The 27,323-nt window shown below is 37.8% G+C and overlaps 2 protein-coding genes across 6 annotated transcripts in view; one reads left to right on the top strand and one right to left on the bottom strand.

Annotated features, from left to right (window-relative positions):
- Nucleotides 1-594: 594 nt before the first annotated feature.
- Nucleotides 595-19,825, top strand: LOC113431728 (inosine-uridine preferring nucleoside hydrolase-like). Of its 5 annotated transcripts, XR_015749875.1 has the most exons (7): nucleotides 595-651; nucleotides 8,188-8,378; nucleotides 9,301-9,480; nucleotides 10,609-10,720; nucleotides 12,965-13,101; nucleotides 15,155-16,917; nucleotides 19,169-19,825. XR_015749875.1 is itself a non-coding variant. In XM_087967130.1 (6 exons), the coding sequence occupies exons 2-6, from the start codon at nucleotides 8,199-8,201 to the stop codon at nucleotides 15,473-15,475; spliced, it is 930 nt and encodes a 309-aa protein (XP_087823256.1). In that variant the 5' UTR covers nucleotides 595-651; nucleotides 8,188-8,198; the 3' UTR covers nucleotides 15,476-17,192. The 5 variants fall into 5 exon arrangements, 4 of the variants coding, with proteins under 4 accessions (XP_087823256.1, XP_087823258.1, XP_087823257.1 ...); XM_087967130.1 differs by lacking the exon at nucleotides 19,169-19,825 and having other exon boundaries at nucleotides 15,155-17,192; XM_087967132.1 differs by lacking the exon at nucleotides 19,169-19,825 and having other exon boundaries at nucleotides 10,609-10,724; nucleotides 12,969-13,101; nucleotides 15,155-17,192.
- A 2,531-nt stretch (nucleotides 19,826-22,356) lies between these two features.
- Nucleotides 22,357-27,323, bottom strand: part of TMEM131 (transmembrane protein 131) — a 96,996-nt gene continuing 92,029 nt past the window's right edge. The window contains exons 38-41 of the mRNA XM_087967134.1: nucleotides 27,158-27,254; nucleotides 26,617-26,714; nucleotides 25,070-25,233; nucleotides 22,357-23,314 (exon numbers count right to left, since the gene is read on the bottom strand). Of these exons, the coding sequence (XP_087823260.1) occupies nucleotides 23,024-23,314; nucleotides 25,070-25,233; nucleotides 26,617-26,714; nucleotides 27,158-27,254 (650 nt within the window). The 3' untranslated portion in view covers nucleotides 22,357-23,023. The remainder of the gene's footprint in view (nucleotides 23,315-25,069; nucleotides 25,234-26,616; nucleotides 26,715-27,157; nucleotides 27,255-27,323) is intronic.

Below are 27,323 nucleotides of genomic sequence, written 5' to 3'. Positions count from 1 at the left end.
TGCTCTTCAGAGTTACCGGTTCTATAGAGCCGGGCCAAACCGCTAGCATCCCACCTCTGTGCCCTTTCATTCCCTCATCAAAGTCATTTATGAAGATATTGAAGAGTACTGGGCCTAAGATGGAACCTTGTGGTTACCCCACTGCTTACTTCCGTCCATGTGGATGTAGTATCATTAAGGACTATTCATTGAGTATGGTTTCTCAGCCAGCTACCAATCCATCTGGTGGTGATCTTGTCTATTCCACATTTTACTAGCTTACCAAGAAGTAGGTTGTGGTCTGCTTTGTCAAATACCTTACTGAAATCTAAGTATACTATGTCCACGGCATTTCGCTGGTCTACTAATTTAGTCACTTTATCAAAGAATGAAATGAGTAGTGGTTTTTATTGCATTTCAGTGAAATGTAAAGCTGGGAAATTCAATTCCATTATCTCCCAATGATTTTGGCTCTAAGAATACTGATTTAAATTGCTGCTTTTCCAGTTTCTTTTACTTAATACATTGTTAATATTCTAACAATACACTGGGTAAATATTAACAAGATCCAATCAATATATACACTGGGTAAATGTTAACAAGATCTGGTCAAATGCCACAGCGTTGAAAAGTAGCAAGCATTCAGACTGAGAAAACTTGAGAGCTGAGCAGGTAAGGATAAAAATATTTTTCACTAATGAAGGCAAATATACATGTCCCAGCATCATGCTGCAGGATCCAATCTGGGTCGGCTAACCAGGACCAGAGGTTTAGTCTTCCAAACTTTTATGAGGATGAGCTCCAGTATGAGAGTCCAAAAGCTCAGAATAATACAATTTATTCACTTACTGGGTTTATACAGTCACCCATCACACCACAGTGACTCAGCAGCTAACAAGATTTAAAATCAAAAATAATAATGTAAAATCAAACTACATGCAATGGCAATTGAGGTAAAGCCAATTTGCCACAAATGGATAACTATGTGAACTCCAAATAGCAGTTCAACCCCCATGCATGTATTCAAAGTGTTATGAAACGCCAGCAGGGTTGAATCAAGGCCAATCTAATCCTGGGGAAGAGAAGTGTTCCAAAAAGAAACAGAATTTTACAACAGAAACCGAATGGTACATCAGAATTTGTAATTGCAACGATTTATGAAAAGAAATGGATAATGTTTATAATGACCAGCTACGAGTGAAACAAGCTCAACAGAACAAAGAAAGACCATGGTGGGTCATTGGAAAAAATTCTGTTGACCTAACTTTCACAGAATATGGATTGTAGCAAAAAGAAACTCTGTCACCCTTGTATATTATTAAATCACAAACTCCAACACTTTTATCATTAGCTGTTGGCTAAAGCTATTGAGACTTGAAGTTCAGCATGCATAGCCTCTACGATAATGCACCCTGAAATTGTTGGCCTTGTAAATTTGCTCTTTAGCCTTCTTGGATGTTGCTGGATTGGGGGGTTGGCTTGACATTCCCATTGCAGTGTGTGGAACTTGGGGACGGGAGAAACACACAACACAACTGCACAAATCCAATATTCTATTTCTCTTTCTTCACAATTTGATCATGCCTGATTGTTCAGGTTTTTTTTTTTAAATGCTTATAAGGACCCATTAGTATTTTATAGCTGTGGTTTATTCTGCTCAGTTTATTAATATTCTCTTATTTTGGAGCAAGAAATGGAAAAAAAAAAGAATTAGGATGATAAAATGGCCCTGAAGGCATGTTATTTTATTTTTTAAAAAATCCACACCTGACATGAAAGTGTCAGCAAATCTCTATTTAGGATGAATCTTTACTGAGTGACTTCAGAAATAGTGGGTTTTATTTATACTGTGGTGGGATCCAGGTTCTTTGATAAGAGTGCCTGGTCAAATGTAACTGCATGGAAGGCTGAAAAAGACCACCCCAAAAATTGGAAAGAAAAGCATTATTAAACTAGTGGTTATCATATGAAGGACCATTCTTCCTGATGTTTTCTTTAACTTGTAATTAACTTAGAAGTATTAGAACTGATCTGCATATAAAATATAGAGTCAAAACTAAGTTATTTACAAAATTTATGCATACAATTGCTTAACAAACAAAGACACGCTGACATATAATTTTACCATTTTATCCTTTCTGGGTGTTGATCACCTGTTGAGACTTGTACAGCATTCCTGGATTCTGAAACCAATGTTTTTAGACACTAAGAAGGCCAGGTTAATCTATCATAGCCAGTATTGAAAGGAATCCAATAGCAACTTTTCTAATTAACAAACTGAAAGATATACAGTTTTAAGAGCTGTAGCTTCATCAGATGCATGGAATAATTAAATTGGAGTAATTTTTTAAAAACTGAAGGAAGAAAGGGTGGTTATGTTACACGTGAAACAGATAATTACTTCAGCTGTTTTAAACCCTCCAACCCTTTTGCTGGACTCCACATCACAACTGTTCTGTGACAGACATGCTTAAGTCACAGAATTAAGTCAAGCATTCAGGAGTCTGAACTACCCACTCAACCAATAGACAAAAGAGCCAGATCAATTCCTACAGAACCAACCCTTTCAACAAACTCAGATAGTACATATACAGGGAAGGGGGCAAGGTAGCTAACAGCCACATCACAGGCCCCCACAATTTCTCATACAAAATTAGAATAAGTCCCCTTCTCATGCTCTTCTTCCAATGCTGTTATCCGCCAGCATTGTTCTCCTGCATTCTACTTTGGAGAAAGTCAATTTTTTTGCAAAATAATCAACAGACACAAGTTTGACATCAGTTCTCAGCACAATGCAAAGAACAGTAGATCCCTTTAATCTCCCAGGTCATTTCATTATAGATCTCATAGATGTCTTTTTATGACAAACCGGTACCAGCATCATAGAGTGAGTCCACCAAACCGACATCTCAAAAGTTTTCAAGCTATCTTAGAAGATCCCAACAAAAAGGTTTTCAATACATAACAATTGCTAATTGACGAAGTTCTCCAGATCTGTCTCACATGTAACATGTAGCTGCATATCCATCCTTTTCAAGTTCTATATCGATTGATCCACTCCTGACATCTGATAAGTGAGCTACACCTCATGAAAGCTTCTGCCCCTTAATAATTTTTTTTTTTTAGTTTGAAACAGTGCTGCCAGACTGACGAGTTAAGAGAGAGATGCCGGTTTCAATAAAGCTCTTCCACTTTCAGGTGGCTCTTTTACAAACCACACTAATGATAACAAGTCAGCCATAGGCGCCTCTTCTTGGAGAAGCGGTCCTTGGTCCGTTTTTTTCTCCACGAAACCAAGCCTGGCAAGAAGATGTTAAGGCAGGGGTCCCCAAACGAAGATGTTAAGGCAGGGATCCCCAATGAAGATGTTAAGGCAGGGGTCCCCAAACTTGGCAACTTTAAGACTTGTGGACTTCAACTACCAGAATCTGGGAACTATGCTGCTGGACAATTCTGGGAGTTGAAGTCCACAAGTCTTAAAAGTTGCCAAGTTTGGAGACCTCTGTTTTAAGGCGTTTGATGCTGAGCAGATTATCCTTGAAGAAATTGCACCTTAGCGCTAACATTGCAGGCAGCAAAGCAAAACGTATTTTATTTATTTATTTATTTATTTGTCAAGCGATTATAAGATAACAGGTATAAGTATAAACGTAGTTATGAATACATGAAATGGATCCATATAAGAAAAATAAAAAAGAAACAATAGGACAGGGACGGTAGGCACGTTGGTGCTCTAGCGCCGGGCGGCTTTTCATGGCTAAAAATATCTCCGTGCGTATCTGCGGGTCGAGGTTCCAAGGGCTCGTAGCTCAGCCACCGAGTCTCCTTGCTGGCATCCGGTTCTCCATTAAGGCCTCCCTACCAGACTGTCTCGACGAGGGTCCAGGCGTGCAACGATCGGAACGTGGCTGCCATAACAACGACGCCAATTGAGGCCAAAAGAATCCCGTTGGGCAAGCTTGCGATTGGCCAATTCTGGGCGCTCGTTCTCTTTTCAGCCCCACCCGCAGGAAGGCTTAGAGTTGAGCTCGGTCTTTGCTGTCGCTACGGCAGGTTCGCTCGTCCTCTTTTTTCCTCGTTTTTCATTAGCGCTTTTTTGGAAACCCGCTTTTTAAACTAGTTTCGCCTGTCCCTAATAGCAGCTGTCAGTGATAAAGGCGAATGAATGTTTTAGCTTTGTTCTTTTTTAAATTCCTCGTCTTGGATTTTAGGCAAATAATGCTTAAATAGTCCAGCTGCTCCCAAGTTTAACTTGCTTAATGCCTTTCCCTCAGACTCCTCAATGCTTTGTATAATAGTTTTATAAACTGGCCTATGTTCAAACGATTTTCTGAGGCATTTAAAACTCTATTTTGCTTATCTTCTGATATCAAGAATAACAACTACACTGCAAATAGAAGTTCAGGAAGCACATCTATGACCAGTTCTTAATACAACTCACAACAGGTGCATTTCCCTAGTTAGCTGTCATAAAGTGCAAATATCTCCTATAAAATTTATAAGCAATGTCCTGGTGGATTGGATCCTGGCTATTTAATTCAATAGATTGTTCTTATGATTACCAACCGCCCAAGGGAGCCCCTCTGGCCTCCCTGCAGACAGCTGCCCTGCTAAGGAAGATGTAGGCAACTGAGTTAGGAGCTTCCTCTCCAGAATCTTCCTTGCTATGAAGGGAATCCAGGGAATATTGGAAAGATGCTGTTAGTAGAGATTGGTTTCTGCCCCATCAGACATAATAATTATATACCTGGAACTTAAAATACAGAAGACCAAAAAAATTGATAGGAGCAGTGCAGGAAATGATTGACTGAGAAAGCATCTTGGATTTTAGTACCTGCTTCATACCTGGACTTACTTCAAATGTTAGCTTATCAAATTTGATAAGGACATTGTTTTCTTTCAAATTATGTTTAATAAGGCAATATTTTCCATCTTGCATTATAGGCAAAAGGGAATCACTCCACCCATTTTCCTTCACTCTCTTTACTCATTTCAGCTATCTTGATGATGAATTCCTAGCCACAGAGGCATTGTTTTCATAAAGCACATATGCAGTGACTAAAAAACATGTGTGTGGGCAAGACAGAAAGATCCAGACTCACCAGGATCACAGTAGAAACTCCAGAGAAGTGGTTTAAAAAACCCATGTCTCGTAGAGGGAAATAAGGTAACTCCATGGCAAGAAAAGCCCCAAAATGCTAGAAAGGAGGCTAAAAGAATCACATAAAAATAGAGTTGAAAGGGACCCTGCAGATCTTCTAGTCTAGTCCAAATCCCTGCTCAGACAGAAAACCCTATATCATTTCAGGCAAATGGTTGTCCAATCTTAAAAACCTGCAGTGTTGGAGCACCCACAATTCTGGAGGCAAGTCGTTCCACTGTTAATAATTAGTTAATAATTAGTTCTAGGCTGGTTCTTTCCTTTAGTTTCCATCCATTCCTTCTTGACCTGCCTTTGGGTACTTTGGAGAATAGGTTGACCTTGTTTTCTTTGAGGCAGCCTGTCAAATATTGGTACACTGCTACCATGTTATCCCTAGACTTCTTTTCATTAAACTAGGCATATCTAATTCCTGCAACCATTCATATGTTTTAGCCTCCATCCCCCTAATTATCCTTCTTCTTCTCTGCATTCTTTCTAGAGCAAGGGCCTTCAAATTTGGCAAGTTTAAGACTTGTGGATTTCAACTCCTAGAATTCCTGAGCTAACATGACTGGAGGAGGAATTCTGGGAGTTGAAGTCCACAAGTCTTAAAGGTGTCAAGTTTGAAGACCCATGTTCTAGAGTCTCAATAATTTTGTCATTGTGGTGACAAATGGATGCAGTATTCCAAGTGTGGTGTTTTACATTCAGTTTTGGTTGGCATGGTGTGAAAAAGATATTGAAACAGACTGGCGCATACCATCTCCTCAGAACTTTGGGGCGTAAACTGGAACATTCCAGAAAAGCTCCTAAAACCATGTCAAAATAACCCTGAATCAGAAGGACTTCTGTCCTGTCTGTGATTACATCACTCCAGAATGTCCTCACTTGCAGAGTGAGAGATACCTTGTTCAATGGATCACTTCTTAAGCTGCTTTTTTTTTTTGCCTCAGGCTGCAATTACCTGATTACAGGTAGCCTTCGACTTATGATCACAATTGAACCTAACATTTCTGTTATTGAGACATTTGTTTAGTGAGTTTTGCCCCATTTTATGACCATTCTTGTCAGGGGTGGGATTCAACCGGTGTTACTACTGGTTCAGTGTAACGTTTAGCTTTGTCTCCTAACCCATCAGAAGCACATTAAACAAATAGGTAGTATGAAAGCATTCCTTTCAAATTGTATTCTCCATAGTGTACTTGTTTGCTCTCTTGTAATCTTATCTAATAAGTATAAATCATCACCACCATCATCATCATCAATCATCATAATAATTTTATTATCTGTCTGTCAACTGCAGGATATTGGCCTCTTCCACATGTTTCCAACAAATATGGTCCTGAGATTCCGGGACTGAGGGCCGCTTTTAAGGTTGTTTTGGCATGTGGAAGAAATAGATCATAATTCACCATGCTAGTCCTGTAGGAAGTTAGCACCCACCCCTCTCCTAGAAGAATGAAATATCCTAGGAAATATTAAAAAGGCAGAATATTTCCCCTAAAAAGAGTACAAACTCAGAAGCAGAAACTCACCTCAAAAGCAGAAGCTGACCCCCACCCTTGTTAATGGGCGGGCCATTAAGGCCTGGGCCAGAGTATTCTACATAACAGTGGCCCCCAACCTTTTTTGTGCCACGGCCTGGTACCGGCATCACAAAATGATCCGTGGCCCGGTACCAGCATCAGCACGCATGACAAGGCAATGCAAGCTGAGCGACCGCCAGCCAGCCGTCCCCCGCTTCTCCCGCCACCTTCAACTCCTCCTTTGTACCTTTTTTGCGCTTTTTGTGCTTTCTTAATCTCCTCCGCCATCGGGACGGCTCTTCGTTCAAGCTGCCCCCCCTTCGATGAAACTAAGGTGCGAGGATTCCTTCAGGACCCAAACGCCGCTTTCCAACTGGAAAAGCTCACCCGGAAGCACTTTCTCGTCGAAACAAGATGGCGGCGCCCACCAAACCGGCGGCCCGGTAGAAAATGATCCACGGACCGGTACCAGTCCGGGGCCCGGCGGTTGGGGACCCCTGCTACATAATAACAAAGGCCCATCTCACCACCTGGTCTGGGAAGATTGCATCACTCAGATTGCCAGCACTCAGGTGAAGCCTTGTGGTCCAGACAAAGCCTACAAAGTTAGCTAAGACCCCTGCCCCTGGGAGTCTGACAGCCAATGGGATACACAGGAACAGGAAACACTAAGGTGGGGCCCCACAGAGGGTATATAACTAAGGGACTCTCAGCATCTCAGCCCTTTTCATTCTTTCTTCACCCAAGGCATGTGATCCTGTCCACCATTAAACCATCTTTCCAAACAGTCACCATGTTTCCAGTGCCTTTCTTCCCCACTTGGAATGGAACCCAGAAGGATAATTCTTCCAACAGTCCAATGGGGCTTGGCAGATGTGATCAGTGTTAGTTTGGAGTATCCATCATGACCTGTTCACTTTGGGGAGACCTTCTGGACATATATATTCTTAGACATATATACATGTCTAATAACATAGCCCCAAGACTTCATTTATTCACACAAGCCCCTTCACCTCATCAAGGCCTCGATCATAGAAGTATAAATACAAACATTCATTTGTTGGACTCTTACCACTCAGTTTTCATCAATCGTGTCACATAATATTGTTTAAAAATAATATTCAACAATAAAGAAAACAATTTAGGAGGGGGTCCTTAGCTTCAAATCAGAGTTGGGATTGGTTCTTGTTACTTTTCTCAGTTATATTTTGATCTGATTTCCAGTATGTCCTTGTTTCAGTCCATCATAGTGCACTAGTGCATTCTCTATGCACCAATATGTTCAAATCGAGTGTCTATTTTTTTAAATAAAACTTGCACATACATCATATGGCTGATCAAACCCAATATTCATCATGATGATTTGTGAAAGTTATTGCTAGGCAACCCTGCAAAGAAGTTTACAAGTCCGGGCTTCAAACCTGGGCTTGCTCTAGTTCATCCAGCCCTTGGTTCCTGTTTATCCAAAATACCCTTCCAACATTGGTTACAGCTGATACAAATGTTATTTTTTAAATTATTGATGTTTCTTTTCCATAGATATTTCTGACATGAAGAAACTTCTGTTGATTGATGCTGATTGTGGTGTTGATGATGCTCAAGCTATAATGATGGCTCTTGCCAATCCCAGTGTAGAAGTCCTGGGGATTACTTGCACTTATGGGAACAACCTGTTGGAAAATACATCTAGAAATGTGCTGCGTGTGTTGCAAGTTTGTAATAAGCTTGAGGTAATTGCCCCAACTGAACCATCCAACACATTTGGCATAGCACTGTGTGTGGGACTCACAAAATCAGATATTGGCATGTGAGACGGGTGCTTATTTACTTATGTTTAAGATTCACTTTATGCATGAGAAGTGTGGCTGCATCACTGGTTTTCAAAAAGCGGTTGCTTGATTTTATAAAATGATATTGATGTGTCTGTTTTAACAATACATATGATTTCTTGTATGGGGTTACACTAACTTTATGGTTTGCAGTAGGAACTATTACCACTATGATTTATCACTATGTGTGTTCATAGTTTTGATCTGAAGTGGAAACTTTAATGTATTTATTTGCTTGGCTTCATACCAATCCATATAGGATTTTCCAGATTGAGGAAGAATACAATTATTACTTAGCAATAATACAGACACTTGTGCTGCTTTCTTTCATTCCCACTTGACCTTCCAAGCAACAGCATGGCAGAGTTGCCAAAAAAAGCTACCACTTAACATAGGCCTGGGAGATGATGGAAGGAGAATGGAGGAAATGTGTGTTTTGGACGTCTGCAGCCATCAGCAAACACAATATGGCTGCCAAATGAAAGAAGATGTTTTCCCTTCAGAAGAAGTGGATGGTCCAAAAGAAGAGGGGGAGGGGGAAATGTAGGGAGACAAAGCACTCACAGGTCATTTTTATCTCCTTCTTTTTTTTTTTTTTTAACAAAGTAAGGTATTTTTATTTTGCTTCTCTCCACAGAGGTACAAATGTTTTTAAATGCGATAAAATAAGCAAAGATAAATCATATGAATCTGAGTTGCTTGAAATAGAAAAGTGGATGGTTGGACTCATAGAGCAATTCAATTATTTTATACTGTTATTTAATTTTAGGGAGATCAATAGTTCTTTAAAATTCATATTCTATTGACATCTTTTCATATATAGATTCCAGTTTATCCTGGTGCTCCTGCTCCTCTACTTGGTGGACCTGTTACAGGGGCACTGTTTCATGGTAAAGATGGATTGGGTGATGTTCCTGATCCAAATGCCCCAGGAACAGAACTTCTGCAGAAAGAAAATGCTGTGACTGCAATATTAAGAATAGTCAATGAGCGACCAGGTCAGGTGAGATGGTACAGGTACCCTAAATATTTATCATAAATGTGGAATAGAATAAGGCCTTGCTTCATCTTCCATGCTTCCAGGAATCTGAATTCCAGCAAAACATTTTTAATAGGGCTGCAAAAATCTGCATGGCCAGTACATGCAACATTTTTTTCTGTATCCCTTTTCTATCACAACTTGTGGCTGTCTAGAATTTGCAGCCCAGGTATTACTTGTATGCTGCCTGGCATTCAGAGACTTTGGATGGATATGATAGATATGGAAGATAAGGTAGCCCTACTATTAACACAAGAAACCTAGAAAGGAAAAACAGAGACATCAGAACAAGGAAACTGTTAGGGATATACACCCTAGCAGAACGTGCAATGGTAGTCAGTCAGGCAGGCAGATATGTGAGATAAACGTTGTTGTAGCTTACACTCAGTAAATCAGATACACTGTGCCAGTTAAATAGTTTTTATTCCAGTAAGAGTTATAGCATAGTCAAACAGTCCATATATCATACACTTAGTTCAGTCCATCTGGGGATTATCCATTAGCAAAGTCCAGTGTCGAAAAAGAGGTCAGTAAACTTACAAATAATCAGTCCAGTAATATATCTCTTTTTGCAGTAGAGATATGAAGAAAATCAAACCTCTTTTCTTCGTTCAGCAATAGCAGGGAAAACACGCAGTTATCACCATCAATCCATCATTGTCAGCAATCCAGTAAAAGCCAGCAAACAGTGAGCTCTCTTGCTCCCTCTTATGGTGATTTTTCAACCGCACCCAAAATACATGTTTTACAGTTAAAGTGATACACACACTTAAACTCACTAACATAGTTTATATATATTATTTTACCCAAACTAAGTTAGGTAACCATGTTATCCCTAACAGAAACAACTAGGCTGTACCAAATGGAGTTACAGTACATTCCTTATGAGTACAGCAAAATATATTTTGACTTTCAGTTCAAGATGTACTTATTATATTATTTCCAACTGGACCACTCAAACATATGATCAGATATTGTCTCCATAATAACAGTTTGATCTAAAGAAGTAAGGCCTAATCAACTACAAAAAAATTAATATAGTCTTACAGTTATGTGCTTTTAATAATATTCAATAAATAAATTTATTTTTAGGTATCTCTGGTTGCTCTTGGTCCACTGACGAATATAGCACTAGCAGTGAAAATGGACCCATCACTTCCCAAGAAACTTAAGAATTTGTTCATCATGGGAGGAAATACTGAATGCAAGTGAACTCAAGAGGACCTATTTGACATGTTTATATCTGCCCAATGTGGCAGATCCATGCTAAAATTTCATTTTAATCTGTTTGTTCATTTTTTATGGGAAAAAACTAATCATACTGTCTAATTCTGGCTGATAAAGTCTGACTGACTATTTTAATTCAAGTCATGCTACCAAGTGTATGCATGGGTTTGTGTCCTAAACATATTAACTCATATATGAGTAATAAGATAGAGTGAAATAAATAATCATAGCAGTTATCCAAGGCAGTAATTCATGATGCACATGGCTATCACAATCGAATTATGCTTAGTTTCATCTTATGTGGTGGTAGAATTACATCATTAGGGGAATGAATGCTATAGCCATAGTGTATTGGACCTCAGGAAAGCTTTTAAGAACTTGCCTTGTGATATTCTTCCTTCATGGAATAGTAAATTATGGCTAGAAGGTGCTTCTATTTAATGGACACTGTATAACGACTATGCTTAAAGAATGTTCATCAATGGCTCCAGTTCAGCCTGGAGGAAAGTATTGAATGGAATGCCATAGAATTCTGTTTTGGGTGCTACTGTGTAACATTTTTATCTATGAATTTGATGAGGGAATTGAGAGGACTCTTACCAAATTGCACAAAGCTGGGGAAGTTGAATAACTTTAGATGAAAGACGATTCAAGAAGGGCTTAATAGGTTTGCAAACTGAAACATATAGGGTGAAAATGAATGTAGAGACATATAAAGTAACAGTGTGATGCAGTTGCTGAAAAGGCATATACTATCTTGGCTACATGAACAGGAGCATAGAGTTCAGCCCATGCAAAGTAATTGTTCTATTCTGCCAATGAAATCCTATTTGGAGAACTATGCCCTGTTCTGGGCATCACAGTTAAAAAAAAAAAAAGATAATGACAAATCGGAGAAGGCTACTAAGGCTCCTGAGTTGCCAAGAATCTGGAAACCAAGTCTTATAAGAAGAGATAAAGGATTTAAGTATGTTTAGAGAAAATACATGAATTTGGTCTTCAATTATTTAAGTGGAACCCAACAGAACATAGTATGGATTTATTCTAGACCAGAACCAGTGAGTTAAAATACAAGAAAGATTCCGATATTTTGTAGCTCAGGGTTGACATGAGGAATCCGTGGTGCTCTTTGAGCCTGATTGTTTTCTTGCAGATGTTTCCTTACCCAAACTAACATCATCAATGCTAGTACTAATGACTTGCCCTGTCAGAGTTGGTGGGAGTGGTCTTGGAGGTTCTTTGATTGGGCTAGCTTATTTTGGCAATTCCTTGCCAAAATAAGCTAGCTTATTTAGCTTAAGTTTATTTAGCTTAAGATAGCTTAATTATTGCTAGTTTATTTTGGCAATTCCTTGATTGGGGTAATGCTTACTCCTTGATTGTTGGTCTGATGTTAATTTTGGAGTTAATCTCTTCTCATCTGGGTGTTGATTGCTGATGGAGAGGTGCTTAGGTCTTTTTATTCACTTTTGGCTTGTTGATTGTCTCTTTTGCCCAGTCTGTATATATTGTTTATGTCTATGTGTCTATTGATGGCTATTAATATGTCAAAGTGCCAGGCTTCTAGAAATTCTGCAATGTTTTTGGACTTGACTTGGTCTAGGATGGTCATAGTTTCCTAATTGAAACTATGGTTAAGTTTGTCTAAAGATTCACAGGGTAAACTGTAGAAGAACTTGCTTGTCAGCCTCTGGTATGAGCTGCATATGAACAGGTGAACTCTCCTTCACAAGAGATCTTCAGAGACTAGATGTATCCTGCAGTTTCATTTGAAATATTGTTATTAGAGGACCATACAGATGTTTGAAAAGGAAATCCATCGTATCATTTTAAAGTATGTTTGCAAAAGGCTTTTCTCACACAATTCAAACAAAGCTACATGCATCCACTTTCATATTTATAGGTATATTTTCTATATTGTGACTTACATGTTATAGGTATGCTAGTGAATATAAGGAACAGTCATGCATTAGTTAGATGAATGAATCATACTTTATGTGCAAATAAATTTATATAAGTGATAAAATTTCAATTTATAAACTAAGTGACTGTCTGGATTTTTGCAAATCAGCTAGAGTAGTCCTAAAATTTCACATTGCCAATAAAATATGTTTTTATATGAGCATGATGTTTACATATCAGATTATACCTAAATTCATTCCAATTCATCAACTTCAGCAATGAAATGCTTTTTCTAAAGAAACGTCTTTGTTTCCTTTAGCCAGAGGAAATATTAAAGTGTGTGGAGAATTCAATTTTGCAACTGATCCTGAAGCTGCTTACATTGTCTTAAATGAGTACACCTGCCCAATGTATATTGCAGCCTGGGAGTTCACCTGTGCCTGCTCGCTGCCCTGGGTAAGAGAATTCTCCAGTCTTTTGTCTATACTGGGAGTTAGTTTCACTGAATTCAATGGGGTTTTATTCTGTGTAGGAGGTAGGTTTTAATTAACTAGGTTGCATAGGCTCACTCTATTCACTTCTGGAATGGCGCCAGAAATTAAGAAACTTTGATATCAGTGCATATTACAATCTTCTTCTCTAGTTTGGAATAGTAAGGCTTTGTTTCTTTTTTCCCTCCCCAAGTCTTCACTGTGGCCTTTAACAGATAACAGATAATAGATAACAGATAATCAGAGTTGGAAGGGACCTTATAGGTCATCTAGTCCAACCCCTTGCCCAAGCAGAGACCCTACTACCCCATTTCTGACAGTGGGAGTCCAATCTCTTCTTGAAGGTCTCAAGTGATGGTGCTTCCACAACTTCCAAGGGCAAGCTGCTCCATTGGTTGATTGTTCTCACTGTCAGAAAATTTCTCCTAATTTCCAGGTTGAATCTCTCCTTGTTCAGTTTCCATCCGTTATTCCTTGTCTGGCCTACAGGCGCTTTAGAAAATAGCTTGATTCCTTCCTCCCTGTGGCAGCCCCTCAAATATTGGAAGACCGCTATTATGTCTCCCCTGGTCTTTCTCTTTACTAGACTAGCCAAGCCCAGTTCCTGCAACCGTTCATTGTATGTTTTAGCTTCCAGTCCCCTAATCATCCTGGTTGCTCTTCTCTGTCCTTTTTCTAGAGTCTCAACATCTTTTTTATAATGTGGTGACCAAAACTGGATGCACTACTCTAGGTGTGGTCTTACTAAGGCTTTATAGAGTGGTATTATTAGTACCTCACTTGATGTACTAATTTACTTTAGGAGTTTCTGTATTACAAATTCCTGTCTGCTCTCCAAGAATTTAAGGCAACGCACATGTTTTCTCTCTCTCTCATGGCAGCCTTGTGAGCCATCATAGTCTGAGAGACAGTGACTGTTTTAAAGTATTCTAATCAGCTTCTGAAATTTAAGTAAAATCTTCCTAATTCAGTCCTAAATCCTAAAGACTACACCATTCTGGCTTCTGGTGGAACGTTGTAATACAGGCTAGGATAGTACATTTATTGTCTGTATCCATCCACTGAATATGTTCAGTTCAATGGTGTAGTATTGGTTGGGAATTCAAGAAAGATACAGTGTAAATTGATGGGCTGAGATATCAAGCACCACATAGAGGCATAGCTAGTTACAGTAATTGAAAAATCTGCTGGTGGCTTCTATATCTCTGTGTTTGATCCAATTAGGGAGGGTTGGGTCAACTAGTTTCCCTGCCTAATTCTAAAGTAGCCTTATCTTACTTAATAGTGTTTCCTTTCCTGGCTCTGGTTCTTCAAAATCCACTGCCACCAGAATTATGCTTGGGATTGGTTCACTGAAAATTTTAAAAGGCCGTAAAATGCTTCTTTTTTTATGGGACCCCATGAAATGTGTTTAATGCATATGTATATATACCCACACACTATAGAAACAGTTTTGTACTGACTGCAAGGTTGTTGTTTTTAAATCAAACTTCTCTTAAGGCAGAACATTTTATTAATACGTTAGCAGTTAATCTTTCATTAGATTTATTCTCTCTATAGTAGTAAACTTATTTTTCCTGTTTGGGAGGCTTACATGGCAACATAGATCAGTGGTGGGATTCAATTGTTTTTACTACTAGTTCTGTGGGCGTGGCTTGGTGGGCGTGGCAGGGGAAGGATACTGTAAAATCTCCAGTCAGAGGTGGTATTTGCAGGTTCTCTGAATGACTCAAAATTTCCACTACCGGTTCTCCAGAACTGGCCAGAACCTGCTGAATACCACCTCTGACATAGATGCCTTAGGCCTTCCTCAAAGTCCCCAAAACAAAATGGGGCAGAAAATCCAAGGCTACTGGTTCCCGTGATATAGTATTATTGAGTCTGCTTCTTTTGGCTTATAGCAAGGTAGATGTGACTCTTTCAGGCTGATTGCCCATTGATCTCCCATTCCCCCCCCCCCCAGATAATTCCTTCTTTGGCTGGGTTTTAATGTTCCACATTGTTTTTTTCCTTCCTAGGAATTCTACCATGAATGGGTGAATCAGAATACTGAGAAAGCCAGGTTCATGAAGAAAATATTTGCTCATTCTTTAAAAATGGCAAAACCTCACTTAGGCTTTGTTTCTTGCGACTCTTATGCTATGGCTGCTGCCATTGATGAAAACTTTGTCACGGAAGTCACAATAATTGGCGTAAGTGTTGAGCTCAGTGGCTCTCTAACTAGAGGAATGATGGTAATGGATTGGTCTGACCATCTGAAAAAGGAACACAAAGCATTTGTAATGAAAAACTGTGATTTAGGGAAATTCCAGGCACTTATGATGGATGCTTTGAAATAAAATGGGCTTATTTAACATAATATTTATGTTAAGCTACTGCTGCTGGGCAAACCAAGGGTTGCCTGAAACACTATAATAGCTGCCCATGCAAAGGTTCTAATTAAATTCTTTAATTGTTCTGAAGAATAAAATAATCTTTTAACATTTTTGCCAGCATGAAAGATATACATTGAACTTCTTTTACTCTTCCTTTGCACTACAATTGATTGAATCCTGTTCACTGAGTCATCTATAGTCATGAACTCTTCAAGATGATAAGGATTATGCATCCTTAGGAATTATTTATGAAGGGATCCTTTGAGCAAACACTATAAATTTAAAAATAAATAAAATAATGTCTCCAACTTGATGTCTGTCTTCCCCCTTCTCTGACGCTCTACCAGATGTTGATACAGGCACAATTTATATTATGTGTTTCTTAAAAATGTGTGCCAAAACCCCTTCATAAATCTAAAAATAATTAATATGGTCAATTTTAATGGAGATATAGTATTTGGTTTTCTTGGGTGGATAAAACATTCACTTATAATTAATAATTCATAAACACTTTCTTAAAAGAGCAGATAATAAATAGTAGTTAATACCTTGATACGTTCACATTATTTCATTTGGTACAAGTTAGAAACAAGGATAGTGTAGAAAATGATGCTGCATATTCATAGTGATATTGCCACAGATATCTTCCTGTGGTGAGATTAGACTAGCAAATAGGACCGACATTCTAAAGCAAGTTGTCCCTTCTGTTCAAGACTTGGGTAGATGAACGTATCTTTTGGAGGGGTTACTGGTCCAGTGAGCAGGATCCTTCTGATTCCATATGTATAATTGGATGCCATTTTTAGTGTACTACTTGGTATATAACTGCTTGTATTATAGTTGTCTTCTGCTTCTAGTGAGCTAATTGGTATTATCAATAAATGCCATTGGTGTGAGAAGCATAACTTACTTTAAAACTAATAACTGTTAATAAAACAATGGCAAAATTACTGTATACTTTTCTTATGCACTTTTGCAATTATTATGGTGATATTATAGAAAACAGTCAACAAGAGGTAATGTAATTATTTGCTGTAATTATTTGTAGAACTATTATGTCAAGGTGAATGTTGTTATAACCTAAGGCATAAATTTCAAGCTAATCAAGGTATACCAACAGAAAATGTGAAAGATCCCATTTGCTCAAAAGAACTCCTTTGTTTGAAATAATTGCTCTTTCCCTACGCAATATGATTTGTGCTCATTTAGCAGAATATGCCAAATCTATCACTTACTAAAATCCTTTCCAGTCCCACTATATCCAAGAAACTGTGGTGGCGTCAGGTCCCATAGATCCCTTTCAGGACACTGCCCTTCTGGTGGAGAAGGCCTGGATGCATTCCTCACTTTGTAACCCTTTTCCTGTTGCATGCCTATCCTGTACTTCGATTTACCATCCTGGGAATGTAAAGGGGAAGGGAATGGCTAGAGGGCCCTCTGTTTTATCTCAGCACTGGAGCCTCCAGCAAGCAATGTGTGAGAACAGCTTCTTATCACCTTCTCAGCCTGAGGTTCTCAACACAACTTTGCACCTGTGGACTGGCTTGCCCTGTACTGGACTGAGAGTGTGTGTGTGTCTCTCTCTCTCTTTTAATCTAACAGAAATGTGTGGGAATCCTCAGGTCCTGCCTTCTCTTTGTTGCTATCACTTTGTCCCAATAAAAGTTTCCTTTTGAAACTATTTTTGAGAGTTTTGCTTTCTCGAGGAGAGGGGAGAGGCAAACCTTTACAGGTGGAATGTAATGCCTAATTGCAGAAGGAAGTGCACCACACCATCCTAGGCTGCATCACAAATGGCAACATTTAATATCTGATGCGCAGCCCATATCATCCCGAAAGGTATTTTTAGTGAAGCAACCTAAGATAAAAATGTTATTTGCTCTAAATTCCAAAGCAATCTCCCTTTTTATAAAGAACACATATAGATTCTATAGAGCAAAGTCTCTTATAGACTAAGGGCTGACATGATAGCAGTGTTCCAATATCTAAGGGGTTGCCACAAAGAAGAGGCAGTCAACTTGTTCTCCAAGGCAGGACAAAAAGCAATGGATGGAAACTAATCAAGGATAGAAGCAACCTAGAACTAAGAAGAAATTTCCTGACAATTATCAGTGGAACAAATTGCCTCCAGAAGTTGTGAATGTCCAACGCTGGAAATTTTTAAGAAGAGATTGGACAACCATTTGTCTGAAATGGAATAGGGCTTCCTGCCTGAGCATGGGGGTTGGACTAGAAGACCTCGAAGGTCCCTTCCAACTCTGTTATTCTGTTATGCTTTCTAAACAGAAGGACTAATAAGCTCCTTTTATTCTTATGGGCTATTTTGCCCCACTTTCTTGAAATTAGGACAGATGCTTTGCTAAAATAATTAGCTGGCAGACATTCATTCTTATTGCGATGTTTCAGTGGAAGATATTTAGATTACAACCCATTCTAATCAGACTCCAATATAATCTGAGCTAACTAAGCAACTGAACCAATCACCATTTTCATTTTTTTTCTTTCCTCTTTTTCCTTCTGTTTTATTTACTTTTTGATTCATGTACATTAGACTATGTACCCCAAGGGAGGGATCCTGGAAACATTTTTACATTAAGAGCAAAGGAATGTGCACTTAGTAAAACATATAACGTCATCTTGGGCTAGAGTCAAAGTAAGAGAACTAATGAAATTTAATCTTAGCATAACTAAGTTTGGAGCCATTCTTAACCATAGAAAAATAAGAATAGCAGAATGTTAGGTAGCCATAAGGTGGCCCTAGTGGTGTTTAATTGAGAAGAGTAAAGTCGTTCAAGGCAAAGAAATGAAAATGAAATTCCAAGAACCCACGTTGATAGAGCTTGCTCCAGAGGTGGTATTCAGCAGGTTCTGACCAGTTCTGGAGAACCAGTCGTGGAAATTTTGAGTAGTTCGAAGAACCAGCAAATACCCCTGATTGGAGATTTTACAGTATCCTTCTTCCCCTGTCATACCCATCAAGCCAGAACTGGTAGTAAAAAAATTTGAATCCCACCCCTGGCTTGCTCCCTCAATTAATTGGCTTCTATCAGTTTGTAGAAGGACTGTGCATGAAGCGGGTGTAGGGTTTCCTGCCTAGGCAGGGGGTTGGACTAGAAGACCTCCAAGGTACCTTCCAACTCTGTTATTCTATTTCTCGTGAGTAGTTTTGGGGGAGCATTTTCAGTACCAACTTTAGAAATGAAGCTTTATTATATGTATTGTTCTTCAACTATCTTTTCAAAACAAAAAAGACATGTGCTGAAAAAATATATATCAATATTTCACTTTGCTAAAACAATTATTTCAAAGGCAGTGATGTCAACTTTACCTCCAAGAAAAAATACCGCTGCACATTTTCTATCCAACCAAATTGTGAGAACCACTTATTATGCATTCATAATGTTATCCTTCTGTTCCAATGTGCCTAAGGTAGCATGTTTATTTTAAAAAAACAACAACAGGGGCATTGAACGTTAAACACAGATTGAATGAAATTGAAAATATGCAAACAAGATTTAGGAAGGCTGCATTCTCCCTTTACAAAAATTGCATGGATTTTAAGAATAAGAATTATCTACTTGTAGGTTTTCAGCCAGTTTAGAAAAGATGTTTGAAATATTAAATAGCACGTCCATTCTTAAAACAGATTTTGGAAAGGACAGAAATCCTTCATAAATGAGGAGACAATAGTTAGGAGAAATGAAAGTTGCAATGGGCAGGTTAATGATGGTGATGGGCAGGTAAAAATGATGGTGCCAGGATTTCTCGTTTTCTTCATTTTTGGTGGTGGGATATTTATAAAGATTTTAAGCCTATTCTAAGACTTACACAAGAATTTTCAGGAGTTCGTCATGTTGGAAAACTCAATATTTTAAAAACACACTTGGAAGTCCTTTCAGGAATCACAGGAAAAATGATTTTATTTATTTTTATTTTATGGTTTGGGGTTTTCTGTTATTTTTATTGTTTTATGCATTGCGCAGGATTCTTGTTATAATATGGGCAGCTGTGTAAGACATAAAAATAATCAAATAAAATAATAAAATAAAATAGAGGCAGAAGAAACATATTGTCCTCCCCTTGCAGTAAATGAATGTATTGTTACTTCTACACAAAATGATAATTATAAAAGATGTTGGGTTTGGCATGAGTTCCATTTTAGTTGTTTAAACAAATTACACTCATCTATACAAATATATACCGTTCGAGTCTCCCCTCCATTGCATTTATTACGCACAATATAAACATATAAACACATTGCATATAAACACACTAAAGTAGCTGTTGCATTTATTTTTGATGTCTCCTCCTCCTCTTCCTCCTCCCTTCTTTTCCTTCTTCCGGTGTCTAGATCAAACTTTAAACTGCTGGAATAAAGCCACTTTCTTGGCTTTGTAGTTAGCCAAGAATAAGTGAACATCGGGATGTGTTTTGGGTAGTAGCTGACTTGCCAGCAGATGGGCTGGGCTGTGTCTTTCCATATTCACACAGCATGTTGTTAGCTGCTAAGAGCCTCCACTTCAGCATATTGGTTTTGCACTCCAACTCTCAACCTATTCAGGGTAACCCAAGTAGTATAAGGGAAACTGGATCCTTAGCCAGATCCTCTTTAAATGCTATTCCTTGATTGATGGTCTCCTTCCTCCATCTTTCAATGTGTTTACTTACTTAAGAAAGCATATTTATTTTGCCCAAGTAAAGTTACCAAATATTACAGAAATGCTAACACTCAATTTTTAATGCAATTGAAATTGTGCTCTATGGTCTTGTATAACCAACATAAAAACGTCTCAATATTAATAAATATTTTGCCTTATTCTGTATTGTAGCATAATATTCCTTTTTTGATTTAGCTGTCATAAATTGGACCAAGTTGTGATTGTATTCATTAAACGTAGCTGCATATTAAAACACAAAGGAAGATAGTATCACAAGACACTTAGGGGTATGTTTTGCTTAACCTTCTCTTGCAGATGCCTAGGTTCCCCTTAAGCAGCCCACATAAGAGAATCTCTAAAGAGTATTTGTAGCTCGGGGTTGAACTGTGGGGTCCAGACTCCAGATGCTCTGTGAGCTTGGTTGTTTGCTTGCAGACATTTCATTATCGAACAAGCAACTGTTTCCCCCATGCTAGTACTCCAAGTGTTAGTGGTGCTTGACTTTTGTTTAACCAAAATTGGTTGAATGAATAACTACATATAAACATAATTTTTGGGTGGTCTGATAGGGTAAATCCCTCTGGTGTAGATTCTTTATCCTGCACACAGTCAACATGACCTTATGGTGATGGGTAAAAGATGCAGATGAGAAGAAATCCTGACCAGCTGACTCAGCCTTCCATCCTTCCGAGGTGGGTAAAATGAGGACCCAAATTATTGGAGGCAATATGCTGACTCTGTAAACCGCTTAGAGAGAGCTGTAAACCATTATAAAGTGGTATATAAGTCTAAGTGCTATTGTTATAATGACATGAAACAAATCACTTTTTCCAGTCTAAGATTCAAAGATCTCCATGAGGAGTCAAACTATGCAGCCAGAACACATTTTATGTTATCCATTCTAAGGGAAAAGTTTCCAATAAAAAATAGGCATTTCTTTCCTATAATTGGCTATAATTTCCTGTAAATTTGTATTCAGAATATGGCGAATGTCATAATTGGCCTCCTTCCATAGGCTAGATAATGCCTTTGGGATGGGATTGACTTAAGTCTCCTCCTCTCCACTTATCCAACTCCTGGAGAAGAGCTGACTTATGGCAATGGGAACAGTGTGAAGCAAGTCTTCAGGCAGAAGCTGGTGTTTAAAAGGGTTCTGACTGACAATAATTGGTTGTTGAAAATGCATCTTCAAGCATCATCATTCAAACAACTGATTGTGTAAGCCCTTTCATTCCCCTTTGTCTAATGAAGCAGCTGCAAATCAATCCTGATCACTGTGGTCCATGAAGTCCCAGAAGTGAATTAGGATTTTTGGCTGAAAGTTCCCTGCTCTAAAGTGAACGCTATTGTGCAGTGTTGGGGGGGAAAAAAGGTCTGCAATTAGAGTAACTACTGGAAATGTGCAATATGTATTAACACTGGTTTAGAAACATCTCTCTGATGTAACAGAAAGACAAAATCTAGCTTTCTACGTAAGAGCCAATTTGGTGTAAAAGATTAAGGCATCGGTCTAGACACTGGGAGACTCTGAGTTCTATTCCTGCCTTAGACACAAAGTCAGCTGGATAACCTTGAGCGACTGTCTGTCTCTAAGCAGGAAGAAGCAGGCAATGACAAACTACTTCTGAAAAACCTTGCCAAGAAAACTGTAGGATTTTGCTTGTCCAGACAGTTATCACAAATCAAGACTCATACCTCCTCCAAACTTATTAATTTTTCCCTCCCTAGAATATCGGTCTTATTTTCCTAGCCCCGAAAATATGTTCAAGCTTTTTGCTCCTGGTATGTAACCAGTATCCCACGCAGAATGTTTCACAGCCAAGGTAAATAAGACTTTCTTCCATGGTGGATGTATGAGAGATGATATGCTGTTTGGTGACTCAGCTGCGGCAGCTGTCACAAAACTGCCAGCTCACTTGTAGCTGCCATTTAAAAAAAAAAAAAATGTTTACATGGCACAGTTATTTTTATACAATGTTTTCCTCCACTGTGAACTTTTAGAATGATCAGAGTTCACTATGGTCCAACAGCTCAGGCAGCAAACTTATTTAAGATGACCTAGATTAAAGGAAAGCTTGTTCTATGATTAAACTATGATTTATTACATAAATCTTAACCCAAACTGTGCCAAATGTTTAAAATTTAAACATACTTCAAAAGGTACGTAAGAAAGACATAACACAAACATGAAAAAAGCATTATTTATTTTTCAAGTACAACTCAAAGTTGTATTGGTAAAAAAGCACAAGGAATCTTGTGTCATCCACAAGTATTGGCTATGCACATTTCAGTTCAACATAAAAATGCATTCAGGTTTACAAATGTACAAACAGACACATAAAATGTATAGTTTGAACAGAATGCTCTTAGATTCAGCCATTTTTGCTCCTAATATTTTTACATTCATAGAGTCTTTTAACAAAGCTTTGTTTTTTTAAAAAAAATACTCTGCATTTTTAGCACGAGATGCTCCTTAAAATTAGGTTTGGGGCATAATACTGGAAAAAAAATTAAATCTTGCTTGGTAGATGAAAATCATTGTATTTTTTTTAAACCTAGCAAATGTTTAAAAATTTAAACAGTAGATGGTAAAAAGCCAGAACCACAATCCTAGCGCAGTAGATGACTGCACATAAAGATTCGCCAATCAGATCAGCAATTTCACACTACCATAATTGTGAGACAGACTTTTAGAGGAGTAAATAATGAATGTATGATTAGACTTTAATGGTTTTGTTGGGAGGAACAAAGAGAAAGAATAGGAACAAATGGCTTGTGAGTTATGTTTCAGGCATGTTACAGAATTTACCATGATCGCATCTGAATAATTACAGTCATTTTATTTTGCTTAATTTCAATTTTCAGATGGGTAATGCACATTAGGCCAAGGATCCGAGCTTCTTCTCCCAATTGCAGGACTCCAAATTAGCCAAGGATTATACGGTTGTCCCAACTCTTCCGAACTGTTTACTGTGGATGCAGTAACAGGGGAGGATGGGGTGTTTTCACTCCCAAGATCGATCCCTGGCAAATGGTGAGCTGGAGTGTTGAAAGGAAGGGAATTGTTCAAATTGCTTGACCAAATGGAACTGCTGAATGGAGTGGTAGTCGTAGACCACAGGCCATTTGGGTTGCCAAGGATAGTCTGAATTATTTAAAAAAGAAACACAATATATTTATCATATACATCATCATAACTACCAGGTTAAAAATGTTATTTTTTCAGATTTTATTGAATTTTATTGAATATTTTTTTAATATATTGAATGTTAAGATGCAGGACTCATCTGCTTACTCAACAGTTTGAACCATAGAATTGACTTGGAGAAGAAATGCAAAGGCTATTAGAAAAACACAAATTAAGTCTGAGAGCATAAGAAATAAACTTGCCTTGGCTATCTTTGCTATAAGAAATTGGAAAGGAAAATGGTGCTAGGCATTCAAAATCCGGTTATTATAGTTATTATGAGTACGGTGGAGTTCCAGCATTTCTTATGGAGTCTATTTCCTGACCTGGCCTGTCTCAAAGGACTGATATCATTACTGAGTGCCTGACATCTTAATTCATGTTTTGCTAATAGCTTTTGCATTTGTTCTCTAGTTACCGTAAGAAATATTATAGCATACAATAGAAAGGATATTTTTTTAAAAAACTGCAATCAATCCAAGGTATACCTAGATAGTTTTTAGTTCAAATATGCTATTGGTTAATGCAACTGTCCATAGAGGACATAGAACTTACTTCAAAAGATCTATTACTTTAACCCTGACAATCAGAATCATCCCCTGGAATACTTCCGTATCACTAGACTGATAATGAAGATATTGCCCACTGATACAGGTCATTGTGAGTTGGCAGTAGCCAAGGATCATTAATCCTGCTCGATAAACTTAATTACATAGCACTTCAGAATAGGTCAGGTTTCACATCAATCCCCTGTCGCTCATAATGACCCTTGCCTCTCTGGAAGTGTATCGAGATCTTCCAGTGCTATTTGATTTCAAAACTGTCATCTGACTCTGAATAAACATGATGCATAAAGCCCACTAGAATTAACTTATATCTACATCTATATTCAATATCTACATACAAGCAGATTCAAGCTCTCAAACATTTAGGTGAATTCTTGAGCAGACTCCACTGAATCTGTATTTTATCCAGCTTTTCCTTTTTTCAGTGGAGTGCAAAAATCTCTGTAACCTGTGAAAACTTAGATTATTCTTTTTGCTAAAATGAAACATGAATATCAGCAAGCAGTGTCTGTCTTGGGCAAACTACGGTGAAGGTTTATTCTTTTTTTAAATTTTTTACTCCATTATAGCCCATCCAAGTCTTCAAATTGGGCAGGGTATAAAAACTGTAAGATAAATGCATATATAAATGAAATAGTCCAAAGTTATTTTGCCCAGTACTGTATGCAAAAGGTCAGCAGAAACCTGAGGCTTCTCTTGAAAAACAATTCCACTATCCAAGTGTTGTGAAGCAGAGTTGCAGGCTAAGAAAGATAGTCTATATGGATGCACAGTATTATAACTAAATCTTACTTGCTGATATTCAGAATGAAGTTTTGAAGAATCTAATTCTGAGTGCTCAATTTGCACTTTATCAGACATGAATGACATGGCTTGTAATTGAAAGATAAACAGGAGCTGTGCTTATATTTTACCCATCTTAGGTGGATTAACCTTGAACCCAGATTTCCAGTGTTCAGTCCAGTTTTTCCTTTATTATCTAAGAACTTATTGAGATTACTGTAGAGTCAAAATTTAGTATTATTGAAAATAGAACAATTAAGTCCATGTCCCAAAATTGTCAAATAAATATGTCCCCAGCAGTCCACATTATTGAAGAAATCATCTTAGACACTTAAAGACAGTAGTGTGAGTAACATATACTTACTGAAGTTGTGTGAGTTGGGGATCCTGAACTTGTGGGCCAGGAAGGTGCAAAATCTGTAGCTGAAGAATCCCAGATGGATGAGGGAACATTGGTAATCTCACTCCAGTTTCGCTGAGCATCCTGACCATAAACAGACTGTGACACTCCAAGTTTGCTGAAAACTTCTAAGAGATGGCAAGAAAAGTAAGGCAGATGTCATTTCTATTTTAAATACAAGGCCTTGATTTTGAATAAATTAACAAACACGGCATCCTGAAAGCAAAATAGAAGCCTTCACCATCAAAGGCTAAATCTAATCAGATATCCGCTATATAAGTGTACTGCAGATACTGTTGGAGAAGATTAAAATGTTTTTGCTATAATTTATATGCTGCCATAGAGCAATTCAATGTAAACATCCATATTTTTTTATTTTTATGATGGTTTTAGAAGTCAGCCTTTTGCTACCATTTATACTTTACTTATTAAATTATTATTATTTTTTTTTAAAAAAGTCTTAATTACTGAAATTTTGCTAAACACCTTAGCAGAGAGAAAGATTACCCTGGATTTAAAATGATTCCCCCCAAACAAAAGAAAACAAAACAAAAAAATAACTATTTATAAACTTAAGAGAAAAATATTATGAATGCTTATCTTCTCGCGTTACCAATCTATGGTTGTCAAGTCTAAATAAAGATAATCCTGGAATTTCTCTACAAAATGTGTACGTGTCTCACATTTGGGTTAACCCCAACCCTAACCCATACACCTCAGAAGCATGCTGCAATAAAGGGAAGGGCCAGGCTAATAAAACCTACTACTAAGAGATTGATTGGTTATAAAATGTACATAGGCAGTCCTTGTTTAGTGACTGCCTCATTTAGCAACTGTTCACAGTTATGAAAGGAATGAAAAAGTAACTTTGTGATTAACACTCGCATGATGACCTTTGCAGGTCTGTAAAGCAAAGGAAAGCGGAAGTGAGACAATAAGGACAGTCATGGTTTCACTTAGCAATTGCTTCTCTTAACAACTGAGTTGCCACTCCTACTTTTTCCACTCCTCATGCACAGGATTACCTGTGCATCATTATTAAATAAACTTATTTTCTAACTGTTGTCTCATACACAGGAACACACAAGAAAAACACCTACATATTCTATTCTCTCCTCCTAGCAGAAACAGCCATTTCTCTCCCCCTCTCCCATGCAATATAAGTAAAAAAATCTTAATATTTCCAATAGAATATAAATGCAAAACTTGAAAACATCAGTAGTCAGAATAATTAACTACTGTCTGAAGCAGTGTCAATTAAAAATAAGTATATTAGATTATTTTTGGATTTTTTTATCCCTATCTTTATTATTTCCACAAATAATTCAAGGCAGCAAGCATACCGAATACTCTTTCCTCCTCCTATTTTTATCACAACAACTCTGTTAGGTAAGTTGGGCTGAGAGAGTTACTCAGCTGGCTTTCAGCTTTCAAACAGAACTAGAACTCTGTCTCCTGGTTTCTAGCTTACTGACTTATTTTCTGAGTTATGTTCTACTCGCATCACTTACCTCCAGTTAAATTAAAAGAGTTTCCAAATGCTGAGAAAGAGTTCAAAGGTGTAAAATCTGGGCTGCTAGGATCACTAAGAGGACTCCACAAACCAGAACTAAGAGAAAAGAGGGGCATTTTTTGTTAAGAAAAACCATTTCTGTAAGGTAACCCCCAAAATACAATTAAACATTATATGGACTATCAATTTCAGCATCTCAAAATCATATTTAGTGAACATACTAATAGAAAAATTCCTGCTCTGAGTTACTGATATATACCATGAGAACTGCACTTTAAAAATTAGATAATTAACAAAATCATTAGATAACTGAATTAAGTCATTTTTGGTTTAGTCATAAAAGTCAGAATTATCATTCAATATCATGTTGGATTTTTGAACTAATAAAACCCTGCAGACATGCAATACTATGCTAATTAGCTTGCCCTACAGATTCAGAAAATTTAAATAAGGAAAATTTTTAAACTTAGAAAAGCAGAGATGGAAGCTTCTGAAACTTATCTTAATAGGTTTAGTTTTTCCGTTTCAAAAAATATTACCTGTCAGAGCCATCGCTGTCCACAGCTGTGTGTGAAATGCTCATACAGCCAGAAGGCTCAGCTTTAACTGGTGAAGATTTTGCTAGGCCACTGCCACCTGGAAGTTTTAATTAGCAAATAAGATGATATTGGAATTGCAGGCTACCACAAAAATTGCTTCTCCAAG

The sequence above is a fragment of the Notechis scutatus genome, chromosome 5 (assembly GCF_049901735.1).
Source record: "Notechis scutatus isolate UNSWTSFEM ecotype Mainland chromosome 5, rNotScu1.2, whole genome shotgun sequence".
NCBI lineage: Eukaryota > Metazoa > Chordata > Lepidosauria > Squamata > Elapidae > Notechis > Notechis scutatus.
This window is presented reverse-complemented; position numbering and strand designations above follow the sequence as displayed.

What these genes read in the sequence shown, in the direction of transcription:
- LOC113431728 (XM_087967130.1), top strand. Translation starts at nt 8,199, where the DNA reads ATGAAGAAACTTCTGTTGATTGATGCTGATTGTGGTGTTGATGATGCT. An exon ending in AAGTTTGTAATAAGCTTGAG is followed by an intron (nt 8,379 to 9,300) that starts GTAATTGCCCCA and finishes TTTCATATATAG; the next exon opens with ATTCCAGTTTATCCTGGTGC. An exon ending in GTGCCTGCTCGCTGCCCTGG is followed by an intron (nt 13,102 to 15,154) that starts GTAAGAGAATTC and finishes TTTCCTTCCTAG; the next exon opens with GAATTCTACCATGAATGGGT.